Source organism: Amblyomma mixtum, chromosome 7 (assembly GCF_055824585.1).
Source record: "Amblyomma mixtum isolate Tamu chromosome 7, ASM5582458v1, whole genome shotgun sequence".
NCBI lineage: Eukaryota > Metazoa > Arthropoda > Arachnida > Ixodida > Ixodidae > Amblyomma > Amblyomma mixtum.
Genome location: NC_143018.1, coordinates 103,805,670 through 103,832,018, shown reverse-complemented (window position 1 = coordinate 103,832,018; position 26,349 = coordinate 103,805,670). Strand labels below are relative to the sequence as shown.

Sequence of the window (26,349 nt, the reverse complement as noted above, 5' to 3'; positions counted from 1 at the left end):
CACATTCGTGCCAGCACGTGCGCGAATCGGTACCGCGGGGCGGGGAACACCCGTACTTCCCGGCGCGTTCGCGAGCGACTGCGTTCCAAGAAAGGAGACGCTTCGCTTTGAGCGCACCCAGCCGCGTTCCGATGACCCCGCGTCCACTACCGATCCCTTACAATTTCAATATAACAATCAATATACCCGCAGATCAGCCGACGGCAGTCTTGCATTTTCTTTTTCTATTAACGTCGTTGCTACTGTCAAAAGTGTTCTCTATTCGTTTTCTATATCAGTCAACTGTTCGATTCCAGCGACCAGTTACAATTTGGCGCAACACCATGTATTTCAAAGCCAGTGCTTGCTTTTAGCTCTCATAAAAATGCTGTAGGTAAAAACCACCTGGAAGCTTCGAGAGAAAACCCGAACGGCTACATCAAAATTGGAATGACAAATACAAATACATATCTACCTTTTAAAGTGGCGAAATGAACGTGGAGTAGCATTTCTCAAAGATAAAATATTGCCGAGCAAATGTCACAATTGCTTATTCTTAATTAAATAACAGCAGTGAAACCAAACGTAAACTCCTTAGGTGCAATAATTTATAGTAATTTTCTTACTAGTTCCTCAGCGCTCCATCTTTTATGGTTACGTACGCCGCGCCCGCTGGAAGATGTACAACCATTATGAAAAAATTTGAGGCTAGGAATTGCATCTTTAAGACGTCCAGTTGGGTTCTTGCAGCTTCGGTGGAAGTCCTGAACTTGTGGTGGAGGATCAGTGTCTTTTAACTACAAGATATTTTAACGCTGGCGATGCATACGGACCACACGGCGCGTCCAAAAACCAAACCACTTGGACTTTTGACAAAGGCTGTGCCTTCCGTATCAGAAAAACACAGAAAGGTTCTGAGAAAAATTTCAGCGCATTTCAGGCAAGCACTGCTGAAATATTACCGGCATCTTAAGCCTCCGGGACGACGAATGCATAGTAGGCGCATCCTGAATGTAGCACTGCAGCAAAATCGTGGTTTGAGCTAGTTGGTACATCTTCAAAACTTCACCAGCGCTGCGACGAGGAACAAAGACAGAGAAGGAAGGACAGGGACAAGCGCTTGTCCTTGTCCTTCCTTCTCTGTCTTTGTTCCTCGTCGCAGCGCTGGTGAAGTTGGGAAGAATGTAGCACCCAGTGCTCCGTAGACTGATTTAGAGCTGTCCGGCGGTTGTTCGTCAGGAAGACAGTTTCGCAGAGGAGAGTTGAAATGTCCGTTTTTGCCTAGTCTTAGGTGCGAACGTAGGGATCATAGGGCTGATGTCTTATCTCGTCCAGAATGCACCGGAGTGACACCGATGCCAAGACGTAGAGAGACTCAAGCCATCTTTGTCTTTCGTGCGCAGGAAGTCATATTCCTAGCAAGTTCTTCGGAAAGGTTAATGAACGTAATGCACAACATTACCAATGTTGAGGGATACCTACATGCAGGTCAATAGTTTACAGAAGTTTATACTAAACCTACAATGCTTCAGCACTCATGCTGTTGTTTACATGCGCCTACAGTTTTGCGTTGGTATACAAGAAACGACACCGCAATAGGACTGAACCTTCTGGCAAGCCAAGCTACCAGGACTCTGCCTTTTTCTTAGCTCTAGCGCACCATTCCGAAACTGTCCCAAATCACATTTCCAAAGTCCTCAACTAGCCTTCTTTGTGACGTCACATTTGACCTGAGAAAACCAGCTTTTCTGCATAAAGCGCAGGTGCTGTTGTGCACAGTCATCTCGCTCCTGGTATTCCATGACAGCCGACTCCTATTCTGATAAAGTAAACATAACCGTGGCGTTCTGAACTCCATAAGCACAGAGTCTTCATTGGAGTATGCTTTTACATTGTTGAATATGAAAGGAGAACTCCTTGCTTTTTGCGAAGCCAATCATCTTCTGGTTGGGGGTTCATGATTCCCGGTTTCCGGGTTGAATGCGGCAGCGATAACGTTGATCATGGCGACCATAAGGGCGACGGCGGTGGCAACATTGGTCAATATCTCTGCGCGCCTCTGGTGGCACTTTTTGGAGAGATCCAAGAAGCCAACGACCACTAGCAGCCCCATTTGGACTATCTGAAAAAAAATGGAAAGAGAGAATAGGAAGCAGAGCTCTGATCAAATGCATTCACTGAACACAAATAGAATTCCAGAAAAGCAAGAAATCTGAGAAAAAAAGTCAGCCGATCATGATTCCTGAAAGGTCAGTAGGGAGTAATGAAAGGACAATAATCCTGCCGTTTTGAGCTTCTTGAACGAAGGTATATCGGCTGAATCCGTTTCCATAGTACTACGCTGGTGTTGCTCATATCTTTGCCTTTAAATGTTTCGTTAAAGGTGCAGTGAAGAGGAATCTGAACTCGTCTTTTTGCCGCGAGAACTCGGTCTACACGTTCCGAGCATTCTTAGAAACTTCGAATTTTTGCCCTGTGTGGCCGATTTCCCTAATTAAATCGAAATAACGTCCGGCTCCCGCATTTTTTTTTTTAATTCTCCCCGTACGGTTGGCGGAGTCGACCAACGCGTGGAGTGCCTTTCACCCAGTTCCGTGGCGGCTTGCCGCTCTGCCATCGGCGGAGTAATACATAGTAATCCGTAGAAGCAAATGGTCGCACGTATTTTTATTTCTGCAGGCTTATTTCGCGGCTATATTATCCGCAAATGAAACCATTTATTCACGGAAACCTAAAAAACTAAATAAAGCGAAAGTAAAGCCTCCACGGAGCTGGCTGAAAGGCACTTCACGCGTTGGTCGACTCCGCCCACCGTACGGGGAGAATTCAAAAAATAAAGGCGGGAGCCGGACGTTAATTCGATTTAATTAGGGAAATCGGCCACACAGGGCAATAAGTGTAAGTTTATAAGAATGCTCGGAACGTGTAGATCGAGTTCCCGCGGCAAAAAGAGGAGTTCAGATTCCTCTTCAATGCACCTTTAAGAACAAGCTGGACGCTCCACTATTATGTCTTTAGTGTGCAGCTATTTAGAGATAGTTCCAACTGTGTTCGCTGGCGTTGGCTTAGAAGCACGACTGGTCACATGAAGCTGGTGATAAATTGACCAGCCCTGAGAGGCCGCTCAAAAGAACGTACCATGCGATTTTTCATCCATTTTAAGTTAATGGCTGTTTTGTGTTCCTAAGAACCTCCTGTAATGTGTACGATACAAGGTTTTCAAAAGCAACCGTAAAATAATTTTTAAACAGCAAAAAACGCAAAACTCGAAACCAAAACCGCAAAACCGCAAAACCGAAACCGGGGACGTGCTTTCGTGCGGTATTGACATTGGCGTCGCGAGCGGGTTCGCCGCGCTGTGAAGTGCCCGAAGATATCACAACTACCCTGAGCCGTGCTGTCGACATGACTGAAAGCGCAGAAGACAGCTTTTCCGAGACCAGCGAGTCTTTAGAAGACGACTCATTCGACGATTTTGGGCTGAACGAGTCGCCTTTCAGGTATGGTCCACCGCCGCGCGAAGCAGTCGAGTCACACCACAAGCCGCGTCACCTGCAGCATGGTCAACTAGGAGAAGTAAGTACCTGAGCCTTTTCTCGTGCATTCATTTGTGACACAATCGTCAGAACAAAAGTTAATGTGATGCTCCGGCTGGCAGCTGTTCGTGTGGCGAGTTTCGGCCGACCCAGTCTGATGAAAGAATCTGCTGCCGGAACGTTACCGCGGTGCACAACGTCCTTACAGGGGCATGCATCACCAGCAGTCCTCTCTTTGCGAAGCTTTGTCTCGACGGCGAGCTTTTGGAAGTGAATTCACACCAGCTGCAGTTCTATAATCCAACATACTCTGAGCACGGTTACCGCGGTCCGCTTCCTTTTGACGGCCGCGCTTCGTTAAGCTGGCCGCTGCGATGGGCGGTTGCACTCGAATAACGTTGGCACAGAATCTGCCTTCAAGCGCCGGTTGAACGCAGCCTTAGCCAGTCCAAAGCTCTCTCTGAGGTACACGCTGTCTTTATAGCAGTCTGGCGCGAAATGTCGAGCACAAGCTGGAATGCTTCCTCGGAGACCAGTTTACACGGCGGACAGCTCTCACCAACTTGTCGCGAAGGTTCTTATCGCTAGGAAACCTACGCTAGGTCACGCCCGTTGTCACAGATCAAGAATTTGTGCACCTCACAGCACAACAGAAGTTGCCGTGACCCATCACTCTGGCGTACACATCACATCAGGCACGTTCAGACGGCGCGAAATTGCACAGGTGGTCGAAATAATTCAGGAGGGCTCCACTACGGACCTCTTTCTTCCTTTCTTCTTTCGCTCCTCCCTTACGGCGCGGTTCGGGTGTCCATTACTGCGTCATTTACTTTCCTCAAAACCAATTTTCAGTTTTCCCTTGCACTGCCAGCGCCAGCGCGCGCCCAACCAGCTTGACACGCCGCCCCGCCAGTGACGTCACAGAACAGGGTGGCCTGTAGAAGTTGCTCGATCAGTGGGTGCCGCTCGCGTCGATGAGCGCTTGTCTTCAAAATTCGCTTGCGGAAAAACTACGCCGGTTTCAGGTGCGAAATTTTACATGAGGCATCAGACTATCATAAAGAATACAGAGTTAATATTTCATTTCAATCGATGCACATCAAAAAATCGCCGGAGTTGCCCTTTAATTTTCGTCAAGGTCTCCTCTCCAGTTTTCTGCTCAAGGCGCACGGCCCCATCGATGACCCTCTCCTCGGGTGTGGTGGTCCACAGAAGCTGCCACAGATGGACCGCGCTGCATGCCTCTGTTCGCGTCATCAGAAAACTACCATAATCTATATGGTGAGGCACGGAAAAAGGTTTAGGGAAATTGTTTACTTACAGCATGCATTTACGGCCGTGCGCCATGTTCACTTTTCGCTGATTGGCAGCACATGACTGCAGACCGCAACGTTGTCGATGTGTAGTCCATGTCCACCGGCTAGTGCTCACAGTGAACAATACGTGACTGACGATTGCAATAATATTAATATTATACTAATATTATAATCATAGTATTAATAATAATAATACTATGCACTACGTTGTGTGATGAATTACGCAATCAAGGGTATAATGTTCTGTGTGGAAAACACTCATGCTGATAAAGATATCTGGAGAATGACACTGCATTTACCATTTCTTTGGCAATAATTTAAGTCCGACTCTAGGCTCTTATTATGCTTTATTGTCACGCCAGGCTTTCTCCAAATATGGTAATAGAATGAGGCACATAAAAATTTATAATTTCAAAACTACTCGAGGTATATGGGTTAAAATTTGTATTTATTAGATAGTGCACTTTTCAATCATCCTGAAAATTTTCATCGCTCAGCGTGGAAAATCGTCTACGTCATCTTCTACAGCCTTGACACCCCCCTCTCCCCCAAGACACCACCAACATGAAATTGGGAACTGACCAAACAGCTCTGAGAAACCATTCATTTAAATTGGAAGTGAATTTTGACGGCGTGTGTTATTTCTAACAAATCTGGTCCTTCATGGATGTTTTGTTTCTTACATACCTAACGGTTTTCTGTCAACAATGGCCTGTTTTTAAAGTCACACGAACTTCTTGCCAAGAGGCACGGCCCACTTACTTCTTGCTAAGTGGAGTACCAGCATTTGTCAATACCTTTGCATGTTCTGTCGTACAGTTCACGCCAAAATGTGCTCATCACAATCTTGCGCAGTGAATTGTGTGTCTATATATTTACGCCGCTCAAAAGTAACAGCATCTAACATTTGCGAGTCATTCCACGAAGTTCAATCCCTGAATCGCTGCATTCTTTGCTATTAATATTTCGTTCATCAGGGAACCCAAGTAAAGATTCGCCGCCGCGGTGGCTCTGTGGTTATGGTGCTCGGCTGCAGACCCGAAAGACGCGGGTTCGCTCCCGGCCGCGGTGGTTGAATTTCTTTGGAGGAGAAATTCTAGAGGCCCGTATACTGTGCGATGTCAGTGCACGTTAAAGAACCCCAGGTGGTCGAAATTTCCGGAGCCCTTCACTACGGCGTCTCTCATAGCCTGAGTCGCTTTGGGACATTAAACCCCATAAACCAAATCAAACCAAGTGAAGATTCACTTTCCAGAATTAAAGCTTGTCCTCTCTCTACTGGTACTGTTGTCGTCCGGCCCAAACAAACAGTCCGCCATGTAACTAGCTCGTGTGTAGCTCCAAATTTATATCACCGCAACCACGAAATTCATTTCTTAACTTCAAGCGTCCTTCACAATTAATACTCTTTTCAATTTTATTTATTTATATATTAGGGCCTCCTCTCGTTTTGCTACAAGCGTACCCAGATTGCTTACTTATTTATCCTGTGATCACGTTACTACTGGCGCAGTATAAAACTGCACCTTGCCCTGTCCAATCCGCCGTTGGTGGTACCTGCTATTTCTAAGCAGGCTAAGAGCAATTTAGAGGAGATATCCAAGGTACGTTCAAAGTTTGCAACTCCAGAGTGCTGTGGTTCCCTTTTGTGGCTATCAGCACTGCACATGACAGCCAGCCAGTTTCAGTGGCCAGACCAGCCGTGGTGTCTAGTACGGTATCGTACTCGTTGCAGCCTGATTCAAGCCGGCCTAGCAAAGGAGGCTCTGGTGTGGAGGTGGATACCTTAAACGGGCACCGAGGTCAAATAGAAGTTGGACTGAATGAGTGGACAGTAGCATTCTAAAGACAAGGAGGCAGCTCTTGATGAAAATGGAGCTGTTATAAGTTAGAAAAGACCAAGAAACAAAAAACAGGTTTCGTCATTATCGGCCAGTTTCGCGACTAAATTGTTGTGTCCGTGCAGAACAAATTTTCACGTTGGTTCGGTATAACCCCGGTTATACCGAACCAACATCCAGTTCAAAAACTGTGGCAGTCGGTCCATTGTGTGGACGAAACGGTTTACATCGATTTCTTCGAAAATTTTCACACAATTCTCTTAGCTATAATTTTTTTTTTGCTGTGGTTCAAACCTCAGTATTCCCATGAATAGACAGATAATCAATTTTTGCTATGAACAGTATTTGCACGGTATTGCCTTCAGTATTCCTCGCAGCTATCGCTCTTACTTGATGCGTAAATGGCGTCGCCTCTGAGAGGCTTTTTCCTATTCAGTTTTTACTTTTGGTACAAATAAAATCCAAACGAATCCAATCCAATCCATTCCAATCCAATGCAATCCAATGTAATCTACTCTAATGTAATGTAATCTAATCTAATCCAATCCAATCCGATCAAATCAAATCCAGTCCAGTCCAGTCCAATCCAATCTAATGTAATCCAATGTAATCCAATCTAATCCAACTAATGCAATCAAGGTCAAATTAAGGTCAATGGTGGTCACCGCCGCGGCACGATGATGGTCACCCTGGAAAGTGCAAGTAGTATTGCTTTCGCAATAAAAATATGATTAGGCGGTAGTATAAGCAGGAGATGAAGCAGACCTGCGATACCTTACCTGGAGGCTTATCGAGAACGACACGAGGACGAGGACGGGCACGTAAAACTTGAAGCCCGGTCCCAGCTGCAGTACATGCTTGAGCTGCGTTCCGTTGGCCGAAAGCAGCGCCACGTCAAAGAGGCCCTCGGACACACTCTTCTTGGCGGCGTACCAGTTGCGGTAATTCGCCTCAGGTCCGCCCTCGGTGACGGGGGACACGAGGGGAGGTACTACTTCCACCTTGTGATCCTTATTGTCGCTCACCTGCACAGGCATCTCATTATTTAGCGGCGAGAGCTTATCCTGTAAGGATCTGAGACCACCACCTTCCTACTGAGCACTTTCTTAGGCAGCCTGCCATAATTTTTTAGACAAGCAGAGCAGAACGGTGGGGCTAAAAATTAACATGCAGAAAACCCAAGTAATATTCTACAGTCTAGCAAGAGAGCAGCACTTCCCTATTAGTGGCGAGGTGCAAGAAGTAGTAAGAGAATATGTCTACTTAGGGCAGGTAGTGACCACAGATCCGGATCATGAGAGGGAAATAACTAGAAGAATAAGAATGGGGTGGAGCGCATATGGCAGATTGTCTCAGATCATGAATGGCAGTTTACCAATGCCCCTCAAGAGAAAACTATACAACAGCTGTATCCTACCGGTACTCACCAATTGGCCAGAAACGTGGATGCTAGCGAGGAGGGTTGCAGCTTAAGTTAAGGACAACGCAGCGAGCTATGGAAAGAAAAATTATAGGTGTAACGTTAAGAGATCGGAAGCGGGCGGAGTGGGTGAGGGAACAAACGCGGGTTAATGACATCCTGGTCGAAACCAATAGAAAGGAATGGGCTTGGGCACGGCATGTAATGCGAAAGCAAGATAATCGCTGGTCCTTAAGGGCAGAAAGTTAGGTGGGCGGGGGAGATTAAGAAGTTTGCGGGGGTACGGTGGCCGCAACTGCCAAAGGACAGGGTTAATTGCAGAGACATGGGAGAGGCTTTTGCCCTGCAGTGGGCGTAGTCAGGCTGATGATGATGATGAATAATTTTTAGAAACATTTCTATGGCGCATGAACAGAGTTCTTCAAGGAGTAAAGGCACATCACCATAAACCTCTCTGCTTCCTGAATGCAGGTTTAAAGCGGTAACATGAACAGTTCAAGACCTACGCCATTATTAGTGCAGAGAATAGCAAATATACTGAGCGCAGAGCATATGCGTTCATTATTTTTCAAGGAATCCTACCTCAATTTCTGTTTGCCATACCGCGGTAACAAAGATCCATTTACCACAGCGAAAAGAACGACCCTCAGATCACTCCATATATATCCTGTACTACACCCTTGTCTTCCCATTGACTTTAGCCTCGGCCGCTTTCAATCCACTCATTTGCGCTCATCGCTATGTATGACACCCTCTGAGAACGGTTCCAGCGCCTCCCTATGGAGTTGTTTTTAAGCATATATGCAACAAACTAAAATGAGGTACTTGTGATCACATGTAGAAAACATTGCGAAACGTAAACCTCATGATTAAATAAGTCGGGCCGTGTAGCTAACTAGGAAAAGCGGAAAGGAATCGCATATACGAAAACCATTTCAAAATGTATTTTAACATTCTCCATGCAAATGCAGAAAAAAGCCAGAACGAACCACGGATCTGTCGCGTCTGCTGCGTTTTCCGACAGTAAATATTTTTTTTCGCAATTACTATATAGCGTTAAATATATTGTCACGTAGTGGTGACGGCAGTCCGGAGAGCAGGCACGCAGCGAAATTGGCTTCTAAACAAAACTCTTTATTTGGGCTGAGTTGCACCCGCGAAGCACTGAATGAGTGGGCGGCCGCGTAGCAACAAGCGTGATCGACCATCGTCGAACCGAATTCCCGCCACTTTCGGTCGTGCTCGTTTTAAAGCTGGTGACGAAGTTTCCAGATACGGCGTCCAAAGTTACTACAACATTCTAGAACAACGTAGAATCGGCTCCTCCTGGATGCGCTCAATCAAGATAAATATAAAACGAAGCGATCAAGCAGCGAGTCGCCTTAAAACAGATTGTGCAAAAATAAATACCGAGTTTGGAAACACTGCGTCCCTCAGCGCGCATAATAGGGCTTAAACGGACGACATGGACAAATTAATATGGAATCAGTAGCCTTCTATACTTTGAAGGGCATTCTCTGCAGGCTAGGATATTACAAAGCACGTTTGTGTGTTACTCCGCACAAGCAGAATAGCTTCTTGAGGCTAACAAAGAACAGTGCTTGTTACTGGGCTAAGCTTCAAACCTTCTTATTCAAACACACATTTCCTCAATGCATAATTTTGATCGAATTTGCAGCCGTGGTTCTGAACCTGTAGCTACCGTCTTTGGAAAAGATGCCATAAAAGTTACTTTTCAGAGAAAGCTTTTTTACTACGTCTGTCAAGGTCCATCCTGATGCGAGTTCGACCTTGAGGCCGCGGAGCGCTGGCAGACGCTCGCCGGCTCCACCGCTGTGATACCACGAGATTGGGAGAGGATATAGCAGTTGCTACGTTGGCGTTTTCTCCTTCAGTTTCACCATAAATGTGGCGCGCAACCGGACCGAGTGTGTCAACTCTTCGCAGTCGAGCCGAGCCTTATCATCCATTCGATAAAGCTCGCCGAGAAGATGTACTGCGGAAGACGCGAGCTAAACGAGCCGCTGAAACCGATGAAGAACGAGAAGCCAGACTTCCTCTCCAGACTTTCTCTCCTGGTCACGCTACCGTTGCTTCGCAACGGTAGCATGACCAGCAGAGAAAGGCCAAAAGGTTACCGGTGGAAGCTGCCGCTTCTGTGTCTTCGACGAAGGCTTCGTTTGTTAGTGAGATGCATCAGAATCTTGAGCCTAACCGGCGTTATAACCTATGCTCAACTGCTAAGCTTACAGAAAGCATAACCAAGTAAACCAAGCCAAACAGAGCTTTCGCTATGTATAAGTAGGTTTAGAAGTGTTAAACCTCACCACCAAATTTTTCTCTGTAGCTGTATACTGCAGCGCTTAAAGAACCATAAAGACCAGAAGGTCTGGAAAGCGGAGAGCAAGGCTCCTTCTGGCCTTAAACAGATTTAGAGCGTTTAGGGATAATAATGACATTTAGAAGACGACATGCGTGGATAAGGTATTGTGTTCTAATCGCAAATAGAGCACTCTCACCGAAGACGAAGCTTTTATAAGCAAAAAAAAAGGAAGAATAAAACGAAATACAGGTGTCGCCATCACCGGCTAATTGCGCAAGTAAACTGCATGTGGCGACACCGACTTTAGGGAGCAGATCTCAGAGCCTACGCTACACCTCCATTTACTTAAAAACGGCGACAACCTGTCGTCGTCGGTAAGGACGTCACGAGTTTGAATCGACTGTCAGGAAGATTTTAAATCAGATTTTATTGGAGGGTGAATGTGTCTCCTGGTGCCCGAAAACAAGAACATAGCTAGGAAAAGGGAAAGAATGATGTTTTAATGAAAATAAGAATGGGGCAGAGCACATATGGTAGGTTCTCTCAGATCATGAACGACAGTTTACCACTAACCCTCGAGAAAAGTATACAAAGTGAAGTATACCATCCTATGGGGCAGAAACGTGGAGGCTAATGAAACGGTTCGGCTTAAGTTGAGGACAATGTAGTGAGCTATGGAAAGGAAAATTATGGGCATAACGTTAAGAGATCGCAGACGGGCAGAGCGGGTGAGGGAACAAACGCGGGTTAATGACGTCCTAGTCGAAATCAAGAGAAATTAATGGGCTTTGGCAGGGCACGTACTGCGAAGGCAAGATAACCGCTGGTCCTTGAGGTTAACGGAGTGGATTCCGAGAGAAGGCAAGCGTAGCAGAGGACGGCCGAAAGCTAGTTGGACGGATGAGATTAAGAAGTTTGCGGGTATACGGTGGCCGCAGCTGACAAAGGATAGGGTTAATTGGAGAGGCATGGGAGAGGCGCTCGCGCTGCAGTGGGCCTAGTCAGGCTGGTGACGATGATGAATAATTTCCTTTAGCGGTCCTTAGTATTCCTCGCAAGGGTAAAGTAAGGGTTATGCTCCATGGAAAAGAAACAAACGCCCTTGATTGGCTGCATTTGAAAAAGACGGTCAAGTTTCTACATGCGCCCTACTTCGTTTGCGTTTCGTCATACCATGCAGGGTACAAATCTCCTGAGCGAAGAACGCGTACCCGCCGCGGTGGCTCAGTGGTTACGGCGCTCGGCTGCTAGCCCGAAAGACGCGGGCTCGATCCCGGCCGTGGCGGCCGAATTTCGATGGAGGCGAAATTGGAGAGGCTCGTACACTGTGCGATGTCAGTGCAAGTTAAGGAACCCCAAGGGGTCGAAATTTCCGGAGCCCTTCACTACGGCGTACCTCATAGCCTGGGTCGCCTTGGGACGTTAAACCCCTTAAACCAAACCAAACCAAAGAACGCGTGACAGGACACCGTTTCCTGGCATGGCGAACAGAAGTAGAACCATGCGCATTGTAAGGTAAGCCTGCGCCGGGAGCTGTGTGTCTTGCTTTAGCTTAGCTTACTAATATCTGTGCTGCAGGCCTTTGTGGACACCCTGAGGGAGGCGTTATCTACAAGATTACTAACACCAAGAGAAATTTTTGTTATCTGTGCAGAAATTTAATAAAACTGCGCTACCAGTCTGCAGAAGTGTTGCATGATTTGCAGCAAGACGCAGATCATAGGATGACTGTTGGCTTCTATAAAATGTACGCAAGCATTGTGAAAAAACCCTCTACTCAGCGGTGGGTTCATGGTCAAAGACTACACATTCTTTTCTGACGCAGTGACAAGCAAGTAAGTGGCCAGGGACGTTGACCCGTTCTGGTACATACTAATATCTTGATGAAATGGTTTACCGCAAACGATATTGAACACATTCGCCGTGTCTTATAGGATTTTGTGGAGAACTTCCTCACACTGCATTGTGCGGTAGGCCACCTGAATGCATGGGAGCTGCTTGTCAATCCTAAGCGTACATGGCGATGTGAAGGACGCCGATTATAGCCTGCCCAGCAGGGTAATACCCTTCAAAGATTTCAGATACCGAAGTCACAATACGAGCCACGATATTATCTTAATGCTATCATGGGTACAATCGACAGAAGTGCAAGGGAAAAACTTCCCACGGACAGCCTTCACTAAATGTTTTCCATCAGCTTCAAACAATACTCGTGGATGTACTTGAATGCACATTGAACTCCCATGAATAACGTTCTCCTGCTGGCTTTCACCGGCCACGGAAAGGTTTTCACCGCACTCCGCCAAGAGGCCAAAGAAGCGTCAGCCTCCTAACATGATTCATCAAACTCTTCTCCCTTCCATCCTTCTCTCCCTTCCTCCTTTTCTATTTGAAGGGCAAAATGTAAGAGATGACGCTGTCGTGCGCGTTGCTGAGTGCCGCGCACTCTTTGTGAGGAATCAATCGGAGCGATATGATGGTAATCGTTAACGTAAAACTTTACTCCTGTTTGCAGAAAACGTTATATGGTGCTCTTGCGGAACTTCGTTCCAACTAAAGAGCGATGATAAAGTCCGAAATAGATATTACATTCTTCTTTTTCCCATTACAGGCCATCAACTTGGGACCATCCTAATTTACAGTGAAGTGAGCTATTGTCAAGGCAGAGATTAGAAAATAAAGGGAAATTAGAAAACGTAACTATATTCACGATACTCTATCCGGCAGTACTCTACCCTCGATTCTAAAAGATAAGAAGAATGTCTCCCCGTTTGATAAATTTTAAAACAGACTCTGCAAACCGACACGGCTTAGAAGTTAGATCCTACTTTGTCAAAACTAGCCGTAATCACTGCGGGACTGGCTGTAAAGGACAAAAAATTAATGCTCACCCCGTTGGAAGTAGGCTGCTCCGATTCAAAAACTTCCATGTCCATGTTGATAGTTTAGCGAAACGGACTGTTACGAACCTCTGCGTTACTACTAATCTCAGTGTTCTGGAACGCCTAGAACTACGCGTGTGCTAGTTGCAGAAAATCTCGTCAATGCACTATCGCAATGAAAAGAAATGCGAAGGACGGAAATCGTAGCTTTCTAGGCCCGCTAGTACGAGGATCCGTGTCCAACTGCGATATGCCTTGGAAGTCGCTAGGAGAATCGGCGCTTCCAGTCGGCGTCGCCGTAGCGCTAGAATTTAGTTTCGACCGGCGCTATCGCACCGCGTATGTGTTCCGAGTGCCAGGCGTGACTGGCGGATGATAAGCTTTCCTTGTCATTAATCCAAGCAAGTGAAATAAGACACACTTTCTTTCTATCACGTTGATTGCGTGCAGAAGACAACTGAAGAGTTAAATGCGACCATGATCGTCGTTGCTTCTTAGATTTGCGTCGAAAAAAAAAGCTTCAAGAAATAAAAACGATAATTGGAAGTGGAGCTGCACATGCGCGAGCTATTCTCCTACGGCGTAGCAGCTAAGCTACCGTCTTGCGCATGGCTTCAGTCTTTTCAGTTTGACAAGAAAATCATGCCGCGAGCATTGGACACCGAGAGGATCGCAGTTATCGCTTTGCACCGCCAGTAAATTCCCCAGAAGAGAACTCTGGAGAATACCCGAAGAGCGCTTTCAACAGTGAGCAGAGTTTTGAAAGCCTACAAAAACTGAAAGTAGACTCTCGGACCTTCCTCATGGTTCACGGCGAAGTTTCGCGACCACGGAAAAGACCTACTGATTATTGCAGCTGCCGTAGACGACCCTTTTTTAATAGCCAAACAGATCAAAAACGTGTTCGGACTAAACGTTGACGTTCGAGTGGTTCGACAGCGCCTCCACGAAGCGGGCCTTCAAAGCAGGACAGCCTTTGCTTTCAGATCACCACAAAGCCACCCGTCTACATTTCGGTCAATCGCATAAGGATTGCACTGTGGAGGATTGGGGCCAGATTATGTTCACAGATGAGAGCACCACAAATGGTCACGATAGACTGAAAGTGTGGCGTCAAGACAATCAGTGGTAAGCCTTTGCACCCTAGTGTTCTACAATTGCGATGCTCTTTATAAAGATGTGGTACCGAATTCGTTCAGTTAGGGCTGCTGTTAGAGCTGCTGTTAAAGTTTAACGAGTATAAACCTACGACGAATGTGACATGAGGATACGACCTCCGTGTTTTTAACGGGCATAATATATCAAATCAGCGTTCTAAATTAGAGTTCTCGATTAGCTTGGCTGCTTTTTGGCTGATGCATGCTTTAACGGCTCGAGGTGCATTATAAGCGAATGAACAAAAAAACCATGCTACAGTCACAACGTGGTTCCTATTTTAGTGTCAGGTGCCTACTTAGCTAAAATATACAAGAAAAGGGTTTAGGTACAGCAGCGATTGGGCTGAGTGCATTATACAACTTTGAAGCGCGTAAACACTCTCTTAACTTTTTTTTTTACTTTATGCAGCTTTGATCCCACCTGCTTCAAGCGAACAAGCCTCAGCGGGCCTCGTGAATGTGTGGGGCGCCATTAAAGCCGATGGGTTGGGTCCCCTTATGAGACTATATGAACGGTTCACTGCAGCAGAATACTGTAATGTAATTGAGGAGGTTGTCCTACCTTATGTTTTGGATGAACCATTCCAGAATAGGCTGTTTTATTATCAGTATTACCTTTTTCACGTTCCGTGGAAGCCTTGCTAGAGAACCTTGCCATCGGTAAACTCTCGTGAGCAGCTAAAGGAGCAGACATAAATCCAATTGAAAATGACTGGGGATTTACTAAATGACGCTTGTCAGGACTGCACCTCTATAAAATGAGCAAGAACTCCGTTGGGATGTTGTTCACGCCTAGAGGGACAGGCTTCGCAGCACTGGGCTATAGCCACAGAGCTGTTCGCCTCCATGTCAAGGCGAATTTTTTTCGAAGGAGATTTTTAGCAAATATTACTAATTAATGCAAAGTATGGTTTCGTCGAGAAAGCCTGCTTTCTGATAAGTTGAAACTTTGTACCAGCTTGCGCTCTCTTTTGAATTCTTCTTAATATCCTTTTTAGAAATTTGATATGGTCTCGAATACGTCAATGCTTCAGTTCTCTTCTGACCGCAGTAATCGTGACATCATTAAAGGGTGCCATATTTCACTTGCTTGTCCTAATGACGAGGAAAGCTTATCATCCGCCAGTCATGCCTGGGACTCGGAACTACATTTGCATCGTCATTCTTTCCACGCTCAGCCACGGACTGGAACAGCCTTCCACACGACATCGTCGTAATGACCTGCCTACCAACATTTACCAAATGTTTAGCTGCTATCTTTAACAGCGAATAATTTATGTCCTTCACGTAATTTCTTTGTTTATTCAATCTGCTTTATGTATGTAAGCCACCCCTTATGTAATACCCTAAATCGTGAGAGCCTTTAAGGTAATAAAGTGAAGTGAAGTGAACATCGACGCGGTAAGATAGCGCCGGACCGAACAAGATTCCAGCGTTTACGGCAGCGCCGACTGAACGCGCGGATTCGCCTAGCGACAGCCAAGGCATATCGCAGTTGGAGACGGATCCTGGGCCGGCGCTAGGCTCCGCTGATTGTGCGGAAGGTCAGGCTTTCTACTTCTCGCGTTTCTTTTCATTGCGATAGTACATGATGAGGCAGGCCGCGTCGCATATCGCAAGCACTGTTACTTTGTTTCCCCTCTATTTATCAGCCTGACATAGCTGGTCGCTTAATTGCCTTTTCAGCGCTCGAAGGAACAGTGTCAATGGAATTCAACAACACGCTGTTCAGTGTGCATGATAACGTAGTTCCCGGGGATACCTGCATCCGTGCGGTCTTTCAACCTATGCGCAGATAATGTCAAGGTTATACGGAAGTATATACAAGGGCGAAAATATCTACCAGCTATCAATGACGAATTGAAATGAGCTGGACGCTTGATACGCCCGTAAGCATCTTACGCTTTTCCAAGCCCCATTAGTATACTATGGCAATGTAACCTTTTTACATTTAGATACTTAGCTTCTTTTTTGTGCACAACCAGGCCAGAATGTTCTTTACATTTTTTTTAACTCCATGGAATCTTTTGAGGACCTTTCGTACTCGTGTATATAGGGTCGCAGGAAAAAACCCAAGATTAGCAGTAATAGGTGTTGAGTAATACGTGTTGAGGATTTAACCAGTAATAGGGGTTGAGGATTTAACGGCCTCTGCTTACCTCCTGCACAAGGTAATCTCTGAGAGTGCGCACGTTTTTTTCTTCCCTATTTGCACCTTACCGAGACAAGTTAGCACTTTAACAGCACATTAAATTAGGATTGGTTTTATGGTTATGAGGCTATGAGGCTATGAGAGACGCCGTAGTGAAGGGCTCCGGAAATTTTGACCACCTGAGGTTCTTTAACGTGCACTGATATCGCACAGTACACGGGCGATGTACTGTATGGAATTTCGCCTCCATCCTAATTCCACCACCACGACCGGGATCGAACCCGCGTCTTTCAAGTCAGCAGCCGGGCGCCACAATCACCGAACCACCGCGGCAGCAAATGCTAAATTACGTCAAATATTCTTCTTATATAGCTAATTTTCATTTAAACTCTTTTAAACACAAACGCACTCCTTGACGCCTGAGCCGAAAAACGTATAATGTAGCTGCTCGGAACGGAGGATCTATTGAAATGAGCATCCCCTTTCAAAAATATTACATTTTGCTAAAAAAGCTCGCGAAAAGAATTACTCACTTTGATGTTTTTTTTTCTAAACGGGCATTAAGACTAATGGCCGCCGACGTAGGCGATTCCAAAGAAACAACTTGGCGGATAAGCATGGGGTGCGATAACTTTGCACCTTCTGTTATAATATCTATAACCGCTTATGAAGAGGAAAATAGCTGCGCCTGCCGATTGTTCGGCATGACGCTGAAAGCCGCTGTCTAATAAAAGACTTGAAATAAGTTGAGAACAGTGCAGTGAGCAGTAAGAAATACTACGCCCTAAGTACTTTAAGCGTCAGCATTCTCGAGTAGAGACCTGACGCAGCATTTTTCTTGATTTATAAATTTATTTTTGCATAAATCAAGGACCTAATAAGTGGCGCATTACATGATGGCACATATAGTTAAAACTTTTCTTGGAACAAAAGTGCACATAAGTACAGTCGCGGGTAAAAAAGATTAGCACACATGACGGAACACCAGAGCGCCGGAATGACAACGCGTGACGCTGCGGGTGGCGAAGTGGCTGATAACGAGAGTGCCGGGCCGTTCCCTTTCTACAGTATTAGGGGGGTTCAGCGGACTGCCACGGACAGCAAGATTACTGGCTAAAAGCAGTTATCTATTGTTGTCGCGAGTTCCTTTTGACAAACCATCGCGGACATAAAAAAACAGTAATAAAAAGAAACCATCTTTGCTCATGATAACCGAGCCAAAATAAATGCTGCAAGCACAGTCACGTAGGGTGCTGCACTTCAACGCTCAGGCGGTGCACGCCCCCCCCCCCCCCCCTACCCCCCCCCCCCCCCCCCTAGGCGGCAAACATGGAAACGGCCCGTCAGGCAGGTCTGCGTACCGCAGCGCCGCGTGGTGCGATATACGAATTCTAATCGCCAGTGATCTGTGCTAATATTTTTTGCTCGCGACTGTACATAGAGAACAACGTTTACAAAACGACACCTATCATGAGTAATTCCCGGAAATCCTAGAAGAATCGAAGAATATCCTAGTTGAAATCAAGGAGAGGAGACGGAGTTCAGTAGGGCATGCATTGCGAAAAAGCATCATTTAGGATGCATCGTCGATACGGAGGGAACTGCAGCATAGCAGGAAACACAAAAGAAAGGTGGCAGAATAAATTAAGAAATTGGCGCGGATCGGCGGCCCACGGCTACCGCAGGAGAGGGCGCTTAATGCGAAAGCAATATTTGGACGGCAAACCCCGAGCAAGATCTTGCGATGTTGGTGGGTTTGTTTGTAGTTTTGCGATGCTTGTGAGTTCGTGCCAAGTGAAATATATAAATAAAATAGGTATCCGCAACTGGGATTCGAACCCGCGGTGGCGCGACCAGAAACGCTTCACTGGCCACTGCGCATTTTTTTTCTTTCTGGGGTGGTTTGGTTGGTTTATTGGGGTTTAACGTCCCAAAGCAACTAAGGCTATGAGGGACGCCGTAGTGAAGGGCTCCGGAAATTTCGATCACCTGGGGTTCTTTAAAGTGCACTGACATCGCACAGTACACGGGCCTCTAGAATTTCGCCTTCATCTAAATTCGGCCGCCGCGGCCGGGATCGAACCCGCGTCTTTCGGGCCATTAGCCGAGCGCCGTAGCGACTGAGCCACCGCGGCAGGGCTAGTTGTAGACATGTCAGGCTTGTTGTCCTTTGTTTCATACCTGTAACATTTGCCGCTTCGTGTAGTGTAAGCAAACCAAGAAACAATTTACTTTCTTTGAACTTACCCGTAGCATTGACAGTACAGTTCATGAGGCAGGGGAAGGCGGACTTCACGCAACGACGCTCAACGAAAACGCAAGATTGTATTACTAGCCGGGTTTGGGAAATCAACGGCTATTAAAGAAACCAAGTCAAAACAAACTAAACGAAGCATAATGAAATGGTGGTGTTGATCAACCCCGGTAATTTATATTGTAAAGATATTTAGATAGAGGACAATTTCACAAATAATGGCACAGGACGATTAGTGGCATCTAATGCCAGATTCGAAAGTTGCTGTTAATGTATTTATATCACACGTTTGCTCAGGTAGAAAATATGAGAGCGAATTCATAACTATATTTCTAAGCCGCCCTCTTTAACGCGAGGACGTTAAGGAGCTCGTGAAGCGGATAAGCCGGCGTTGTCGTCGTCGTCGCCGCCGTCCCCGTCGGCGTCAACACAATGTAAGGCAGCCGATGCTGCCGCAATTCTGTCTCATCGTTCGTAAGTGAAAAACCTTGCGCTAGATGTCCACTTCTCGCGGAGGCCACCGAGTGCCCAAACCACTGAGCCATCGCGGCCAGTCAACCCGTTAGTTACGCAATGCTATCCTCTCGCCATACCTTCCTTCCACGGCAGCCATCCTCCGTTTGGCAATTCCTTCGCTTTCGCCACACCCTCTTACTTGCACAGTGATCACCTCCGGACGTTTTATGCGGTAATCACTGTGCGGTTCAGCCATCCTATACTCTCGCTATGCCCTCCTTCTTTTACTGTTACGCTCCTCCTCCTTCCATGGTAAATACCCTACGGGTGGTTCCCGTGGCAACCACCCACCAGTTGCGCCTGCTTGCTCTCTCGCCGTACCCTACTCCTTCCACGGCAAGCATCGTCCGGTTGGCAAATCCTTCACTATAGCCACACCCTCTTACTTGCACAGTGATCCCCTTCCGGACGTTTTACGCGGTAATCACTGTGCGGTTCAGCCATCCTGCACTCCCGCAATAGCCTCCTCCTCCTCCTCCTAACACTCCTCCTCCTTCCACGGTAAATACCCTAAGGGTGGTTCCCGTGACAACCACCCACCAGTTGCACCTGCTTGCTCTCTCGCCGTACCCTACTCCTTCCACGGCAAGCATCGTCCGGTTGGCAATTCCTTCACTATCACCACACCCTCTTTTTTGCACAGTGACCACCTTGCGGACGTTTTACGCGGTAATCACTGTGCGGTTCAGCCATCCTGCACTCCCGCAACACCCTCCTCCTTTTACTGTAACGCTCCTCCTCCTTCCATGGTGTTAAGAGTGGACAACGTGGTCCTGGGAGCCGGGTGTGACTCATCGCAAAGCAAGGGATATGACGAGGCCTGGCGCCGGCGGCAGAAGCATTGACGACGACGGACGGGGTTGTTGCACTCCAAATCACCGAACCTCCGAACCGATCGAAGGGCGCTGTGTCCCACGGACCTGGGAGAAATTACTGTCAGACGAGTGTCGTCGTTAGGCAAACATGCGGCGACAGCTTGCGACAGCAGCGGCAACGGTGAAAGCAGAGATGCACAGCAGCACGGCGGAAGCAGCGGTATACGTTGGCCGAGTCGGCCTTCGGGTCACCGGACGGGATGATGCTACGCAAGGTCACGCTGAGCGAGGCTGCTAATTGAAAGACGCTGTGTCGAAGGGGTCTCGTGCTTCGGCCATCCGGCGGGGGAGTTCGAGAAGGTTCAACCACCTGCGAGGAGACTGCGGGATTCTGCTTTCCCACGGAGGCAACGTACAGAAAACTTGCAGCAGTGGTCAAGGTGACGCATCTGTGTTTGATGACTGTCTTCCACTTCTCATCCCCCGAGCTGTGAGAGAGCGAGAGAGCTTCACCACCGCCCCGTGCCGTGGGTGGTACCGCCAGCGTCATCAATGGCCCATCCGATTGGACAACGTTATTCGAACTAAGTTCCCCAGTCAGGGATCTGGGGAACGCAAACCGTATTTAACGGGACGTTGTTTGTGATCGGAGCATTCGATTCGATTCGATTCTCATCTGTAAATATGTAGAATAAACCCTTTTGTACAGTTTTCCTCGATAGCGCAGTCCGACATCGTCATTCGGAGCCGGTACCTGCGGGGCTAAACGAGTTAGTCATCTCCAGGACCCCTCCGTCTTCAACTCTGGTTCCAGCGGTGGGATAGAAGCCCCATCTTTAACACTGGTTCCAGCGGTGGGATTGTGGCCCGTTCTCAACAATGGTAAACACCTTACGGGTGGTTCCCGCGGCAACCACCCACCAGTTGCGCCTTCTTGCTCTCTCGCCGTACCCTACTCCTTCCACGGCAAGCATCGTCGGGTTGGCAATTCCTTCGCTATAGCCCCACCCTCTTACTTGCACTGTGAACCCGTTCCGGACGTTTTACGCCGTAATAACTGTGCGGTTCAGCCATGCTGCACTCCCGCAATACCCTCCTCCTTTTACTGTAACGCTCCTCCTCCTTCCACGGTAAACACCTTACGGGTGGTTCCCGCGGCAACCACCCACCAGTTGCACCTGCTTGCTCTCTCGCCGTACCCTACTCCTTCCACGGCAAGCATCTTCGGGTTGGCAATTCCTTCGCTATAGCCACACCCTCTTACTTGACATCCCCTTCCGGACGTTTTACGCGGTAATCACTATGCGGTTCAGCCATCCTGCACTCCCGCAATACCCTCCTCCTTTTACTGTAACGCTCCTCCTCATTCCACGGTGAATGGTGGTTCCCGTGGCAACCCCCCACCAGTTGCACCTGCTTGCTCTCTCGCCGTACCCTACTCCTTCCACGGCAAGCATCGTCGGCTTGGCAATTCCTTCGCTATAGCCACACCTTCTTACTTGCACAGTGAACCCCTTCCGGATGTTTTACGCGGTAATCACTATGCGGTTCAGCCATCCTGCACTCCCGCAATACCCTCCTCCTTTCACAGTAACGCTCCTCCTCCTTCCACGGTAAACACCTTACGGGTGGTTCCCGCGGCAACCCCCCACCAGTTGCACCTGCTTGCTCTCTCGCCGTACCCTACTCCTTCCACGGCAAGCATCGTCCGGTTGGCAATTCCTTCACTATCGCCACACCCTCTTACTTGCACAGTGAACCCCTTCCGGACGTTTTACGCGGTAATCACTGTGCGGTTCAGCCATCCTGCACTCCCGCAATACCCTCCTCCTTTTACTGCAACGCTCCTCCTCCTACCACGGTAAACACCTTACGGGTGGTTCCCGCGGCAACCCCCCGCCAGTTGCACCTGCTTGCTCTCTCGCCGTACCCTACTCCTTCCACGGCAAGCATCGTCCGGTTGGCAATTCCTTCACTATCGCCACACCCTCTTACTTGCACAGTGAACCCCTTCCGGACGTTTTACGCGGTAATCACTGTGCGGTTCAGCCATACTGCACTCCCGCAATACCCTCCTCCTTTTACTGCAACGCTCCTCCTCCTACCACGGTGAATACCCTACGGGTGCTTCCCGTGGCAACCCCCCACCAGTTGCACCTGCTTGCTCTCTCGCCGTACCCTACTCCTTCCACGGCAAGCATCGTCGGGTTGGCAATTCCTTCACTATCACCACACACTCTTTTTTGCACAGTGACCACCTTGCGGACGTTTTACGCGGTAATCACTGTGCGGTTCAGCCATCCTGCACTCCCGCAATACCTTCCTCCTTTTACTGTAACGCTCCTCCTCCTTCCATGGTAATCACCTTACGGGTGGTTCCCGCGGCAACCACCCACCAGTTGCGCCTGCTTGCTCTCTCGCCGTACCCTACTCCTTCCACGGCAAGCATCGTCGGGTTGGCAATTCCTTCGCTATAGCCACACCCTCTTACTTGCACAGTGAACCCCTTCCGGACGTTTTACGCGGTAATCACTATGCGGTTCAGCCATTCTGCACTCCCGCAATACCCTCCTCCTTTCACTGTAACGCTCCTCCTCCTTCCACGGTAAACACCTTACGGGTGGTTCCCGCGGCAACCCCCCACCAGTTGCACCTGCTTGCTCTCTCGCCGTACCCTACTCCTTCCACGGCAAGCATCGTCCGGTTGGCAATTCCTTCACTATCGCCACACCCTCTTACTTGCACAGTGAACCCCTTCCGGACGTTTTACGCGGTAATCACTGTGCGGTTCAGCCATCCTGCACTCCCGCAATACCCTCCTCCTTTTACTGCAACGCTCCTCCTCCTACCACGGTGAATACCCTACGGGTGCTTCCCGTGGCAACCCCCCACCAGTTGCACCTGCTTGCTCTCTCGCCGTACCCTACTCCTTCCACGGCAAGGATCGTCGCGTTGGCAATTCCTTCGCGATAGCCACACCCTCTTACTTGCACAGTGAACCCCTTCCGGACGTTTTACGCGGTAATCACTGTGCGGTTCAGCCATCCTGCACTCCCGCAATACCCTCCTCCTTTTACTGTAACGCTCCTCCTCCTTCCACGGTGAATACCCTATGGGTGGTTCCCGTGGCAACCCCCCACTAGTTGCACCTGCTTGCTCTCTCGCCGTACCCTACTGCTTCCACGGCAAGCATCGTCCGGTTGGCAATTCTTTCGCTATAGCCACACCCTCTTACTTGCACAGTGAACCCCTTCCGGACGTTTTACGCGGTAATCACTGTGCGGTTCAGCCATCCTGCACTCCCGCAACACCCTCCTCCTTTTACTGTAACGCTCCTCCTCCTTCCACGGTAAACACCTTACGGGTGGTTCCCGCGGCAACCACCCACCAGTTGCACCTGCTTGCTCTCTCGCCGTACCCTACTCCTTCCACGGCAAGCATCGTCGGGTTGGCAATTCCTTCGCTATAGCCACACCCTCTTACTTGCACAGTGAACCCATTCCGGACGTTTTACGCGGTAATCACTGTGCGGTTCAGCCATCCTGCACTCCCGCAATACCCTCCTCCTTTTACTGTAACGCTCCTCCTCCTTCCACGGTGAATACCCTATGGGTGGTTCCCGTGGCAACCCCCCACTAGTTGCACCTGCTTGCTCTCTCGCCGTACCCTACTCCTTCCACGGCAAGCATCGTCGGGTTGGCAATTCTTTCGCTTTAGCCACACCCTCTTACTTGCACAGTGAACCTCTTCCGGACGTTTTACGCGGTAATCACTGTGCGGTTCAGCCATCCTGCACAACCGCAATACCCTCCTCCTTTTACTGCAACGCTCCTCCTCCTTCCACGGTAAACACCTTACGGGTGGTTCCCGCGGCAACCGCCCACCAGTTGCACCTGCTTGCTCTCTCGCCGTACCCTACTGCTTCCACGGCAAGCATCGTCCGGTTGGCAATTCCTTCACTATCGCCACACCCTCTTACTTGCACAGTGAACCCCTTCCGGACGTTTTACGCGGTAATCACTGTGCGGTTCAGCCATCCTGCACTCCCGCAACACCCTCCTCCTTTTACTGTAACGCTCCTCCTCCTTCCACGGTAAACACCTTACGGGTGGTTCCCGCGGCAACCACCCACCAGTTGCACCTGCTTGCTCTCTCGCCGTACCCTACTCCTTCCACGGCAAGCATCGTCGGGTTGGCAATTCCTTCGCTATAGCCACACCCTCTTACTTGCACAGTGAACCCATTCCGGACGTTTTACGCGGTAATCACTATGCGGTTCAGCCATCCTGCACTCCCGCAATACCCTCCTCCTTTTACTGTAACGCTCCTCCTCCTTCCACGGTAAAAACCCTAAGGGGGGTTCCCGTGGCGACCACCCACCAGTTGTACCTGCTTGCTCCCTCGCCATACCCTACTCCTTGCACGGTAAGCACCCTAAGAATGTTTTCAGCGGCAACCACCCACATGTTATGAATTCCTCCGCTCCCGTCATGCACTCCTCCTTCCACTGTCACTACCATACGACTGGTTTCCATGGCAACGTACCCACCGGTTACACCGACTGCTACCACTTCTACTACTACTACGACGCGAAACCCCGGAGCGAGCGCTTAACAACCATCGTTGTAAAAGAAGAGTAGACAAGTACATGCTACCATTGGGATTTAATCCATGACTTACGTCGCGTACTATGGTCTACCAACAGGGCTACAGCAGCGGCCATCCAACCTTCTACTAAGACGGTGCCATACTGCACTGATTGGCTTGATTCACTGAGGGTATAGATCACAGTTCAAGACCACCAGTTATGCTGATGAAGACATAGGAGTTATTCTCTATCGAGGTCATTTCAGAGTGGTGCTTAAATCTTTCCTCCCCCCTCCCCAACACAGCCCTCTCAATTCGAGACAACCATGCCTTCCGGGAGGAGGACAGTGCGGTAACCGGTGCGAGACACTAAGGATGTGGATGTCCAATGCAAACCCCCCACCAGTTGCACCTGCTTGCTCTCTCGCCGTACCCTACTCCTTCCACGGCAAGCATCGTCGCGTTGGCAATTCCTTCGCTATAGCCACACCCTCTTACTTGCACAGTGAACCCCTTCCGGACGTTTTACGCGGTAATCACTGTGCGGTTCAGCCATCCTGCACTCCCGCAATACCCTCCTCCTTTTACTGTAACGCTCCTCCTTTTTCCACGGTGAATACCCTATGGGTGGTTCCCGCGGCAACCACCCACCAGTTGCACCTGCTTGCTCTCTCGCCGTACCCTACTGCTTCAACGGCAAGCATCGTCCGGTTGGCAATTCCTTCACTATCGCCACACCCTCTCACTTGCACAGTGAACCCCTTCCGGACGTTTTACGCGGTAATCACTGTGCGGTTCAGCCATCCTGCACTCCCGCAACACCCTCCTCCTTTTACTGTAACGCTCCTCCTCCTTCCACGGTAAACACCTTACGGGTGGTTCCCGCGGTAACCACCCACCAGTTGCACCTGCTTGCTCTCTCGCCGTACCCTACTCTTTCCACGGCAAGCATCGTCGGGTTGGCAATTCCTTCGCTATAGCCACACCCTCTTACTTGCACAGTGAACCCCTTCCGGACGTTTCACGCGGTAATCACTGTGCGGTTCAGCCATCCTGCACTCCCGCAATACCCTCCTCCTTTTACTGTAACGCTCCTCCTCCTTCCACGGTGAATACCCTATGGGTGGTTCCCGTGGCAACCCCCCACTAGTTGCACCTGCTTGCTCTCTCGCCGTACCCTACTCCTTCCACGGCAAGCATCGTCGGGTTGGCAATTCTTTCGCTATAGCCACACCCTCTTACTTGCACAGTGAACCTCTTCCGGACGTTTTACGCGGTAATCACTGTGCGGTTCAGCCATCCTGCACAACCGCAATACCCTCCTCCTTTTACTGCAACGCTCCTCCTCCTTCCACGGTAAACACCTTACGGGTGGTTCCCGCGGCAACCGCCCACCAGTTGCACCTGCTTGCTCTCTCGCCGTACCCTACTGCTTCCACGGCAAGCATCGTCCGGTTGGCAATTCCTTCACTATCGCCACACCCTCTTACTTGCACAGTGAACCCCTTCCGGACGTTTTACGCGGTAATCACTGTGCGGTTCAGCCATCCTGCACTCCCGCAACACCCTCC

At 48.8% G+C, this 26,349-nt stretch overlaps 1 protein-coding gene across 1 annotated transcript; it reads right to left on the bottom strand.

Moving 5' to 3' along the window:
- Positions 1-1,915: 1,915 nt before the first annotated feature.
- Positions 1,916-13,351, bottom strand: LOC149337072 (ninjurin-1-like). The gene is made up of 3 exons (XM_089554316.1): positions 13,307-13,351; positions 7,452-7,697; positions 1,916-2,101 (listed from the first exon to the last, which is right to left on the bottom strand). The coding sequence occupies exons 1-3, from the start codon at positions 13,349-13,351 to the stop codon at positions 1,916-1,918; spliced, it is 477 nt and encodes a 158-aa protein (XP_089410442.1).
- Positions 13,352-26,349: the final 12,998 nt, after the last annotated feature.

Excerpts from the sequence above, each read along its gene's own strand:
- LOC149337072 (XM_089554316.1), bottom strand. The coding sequence starts at position 13,351 with ATGGACATGGAAGTTTTTGAATCGGAGCAGCCTACTTCCAACGGG. Across the intron at positions 7,698-13,306 it reads AGCAGCCTACTTCCAACGGG|GTGAGCGACAATAAGGATCA; the intron begins GTGAGCATTAAT and ends ATGCCTGTGCAG. Across the intron at positions 2,102-7,451 it reads CGTTCTCGATAAGCCTCCAG|ATAGTCCAAATGGGGCTGCT; the intron begins GTAAGGTATCGC and ends ATTTTTTTTCAG.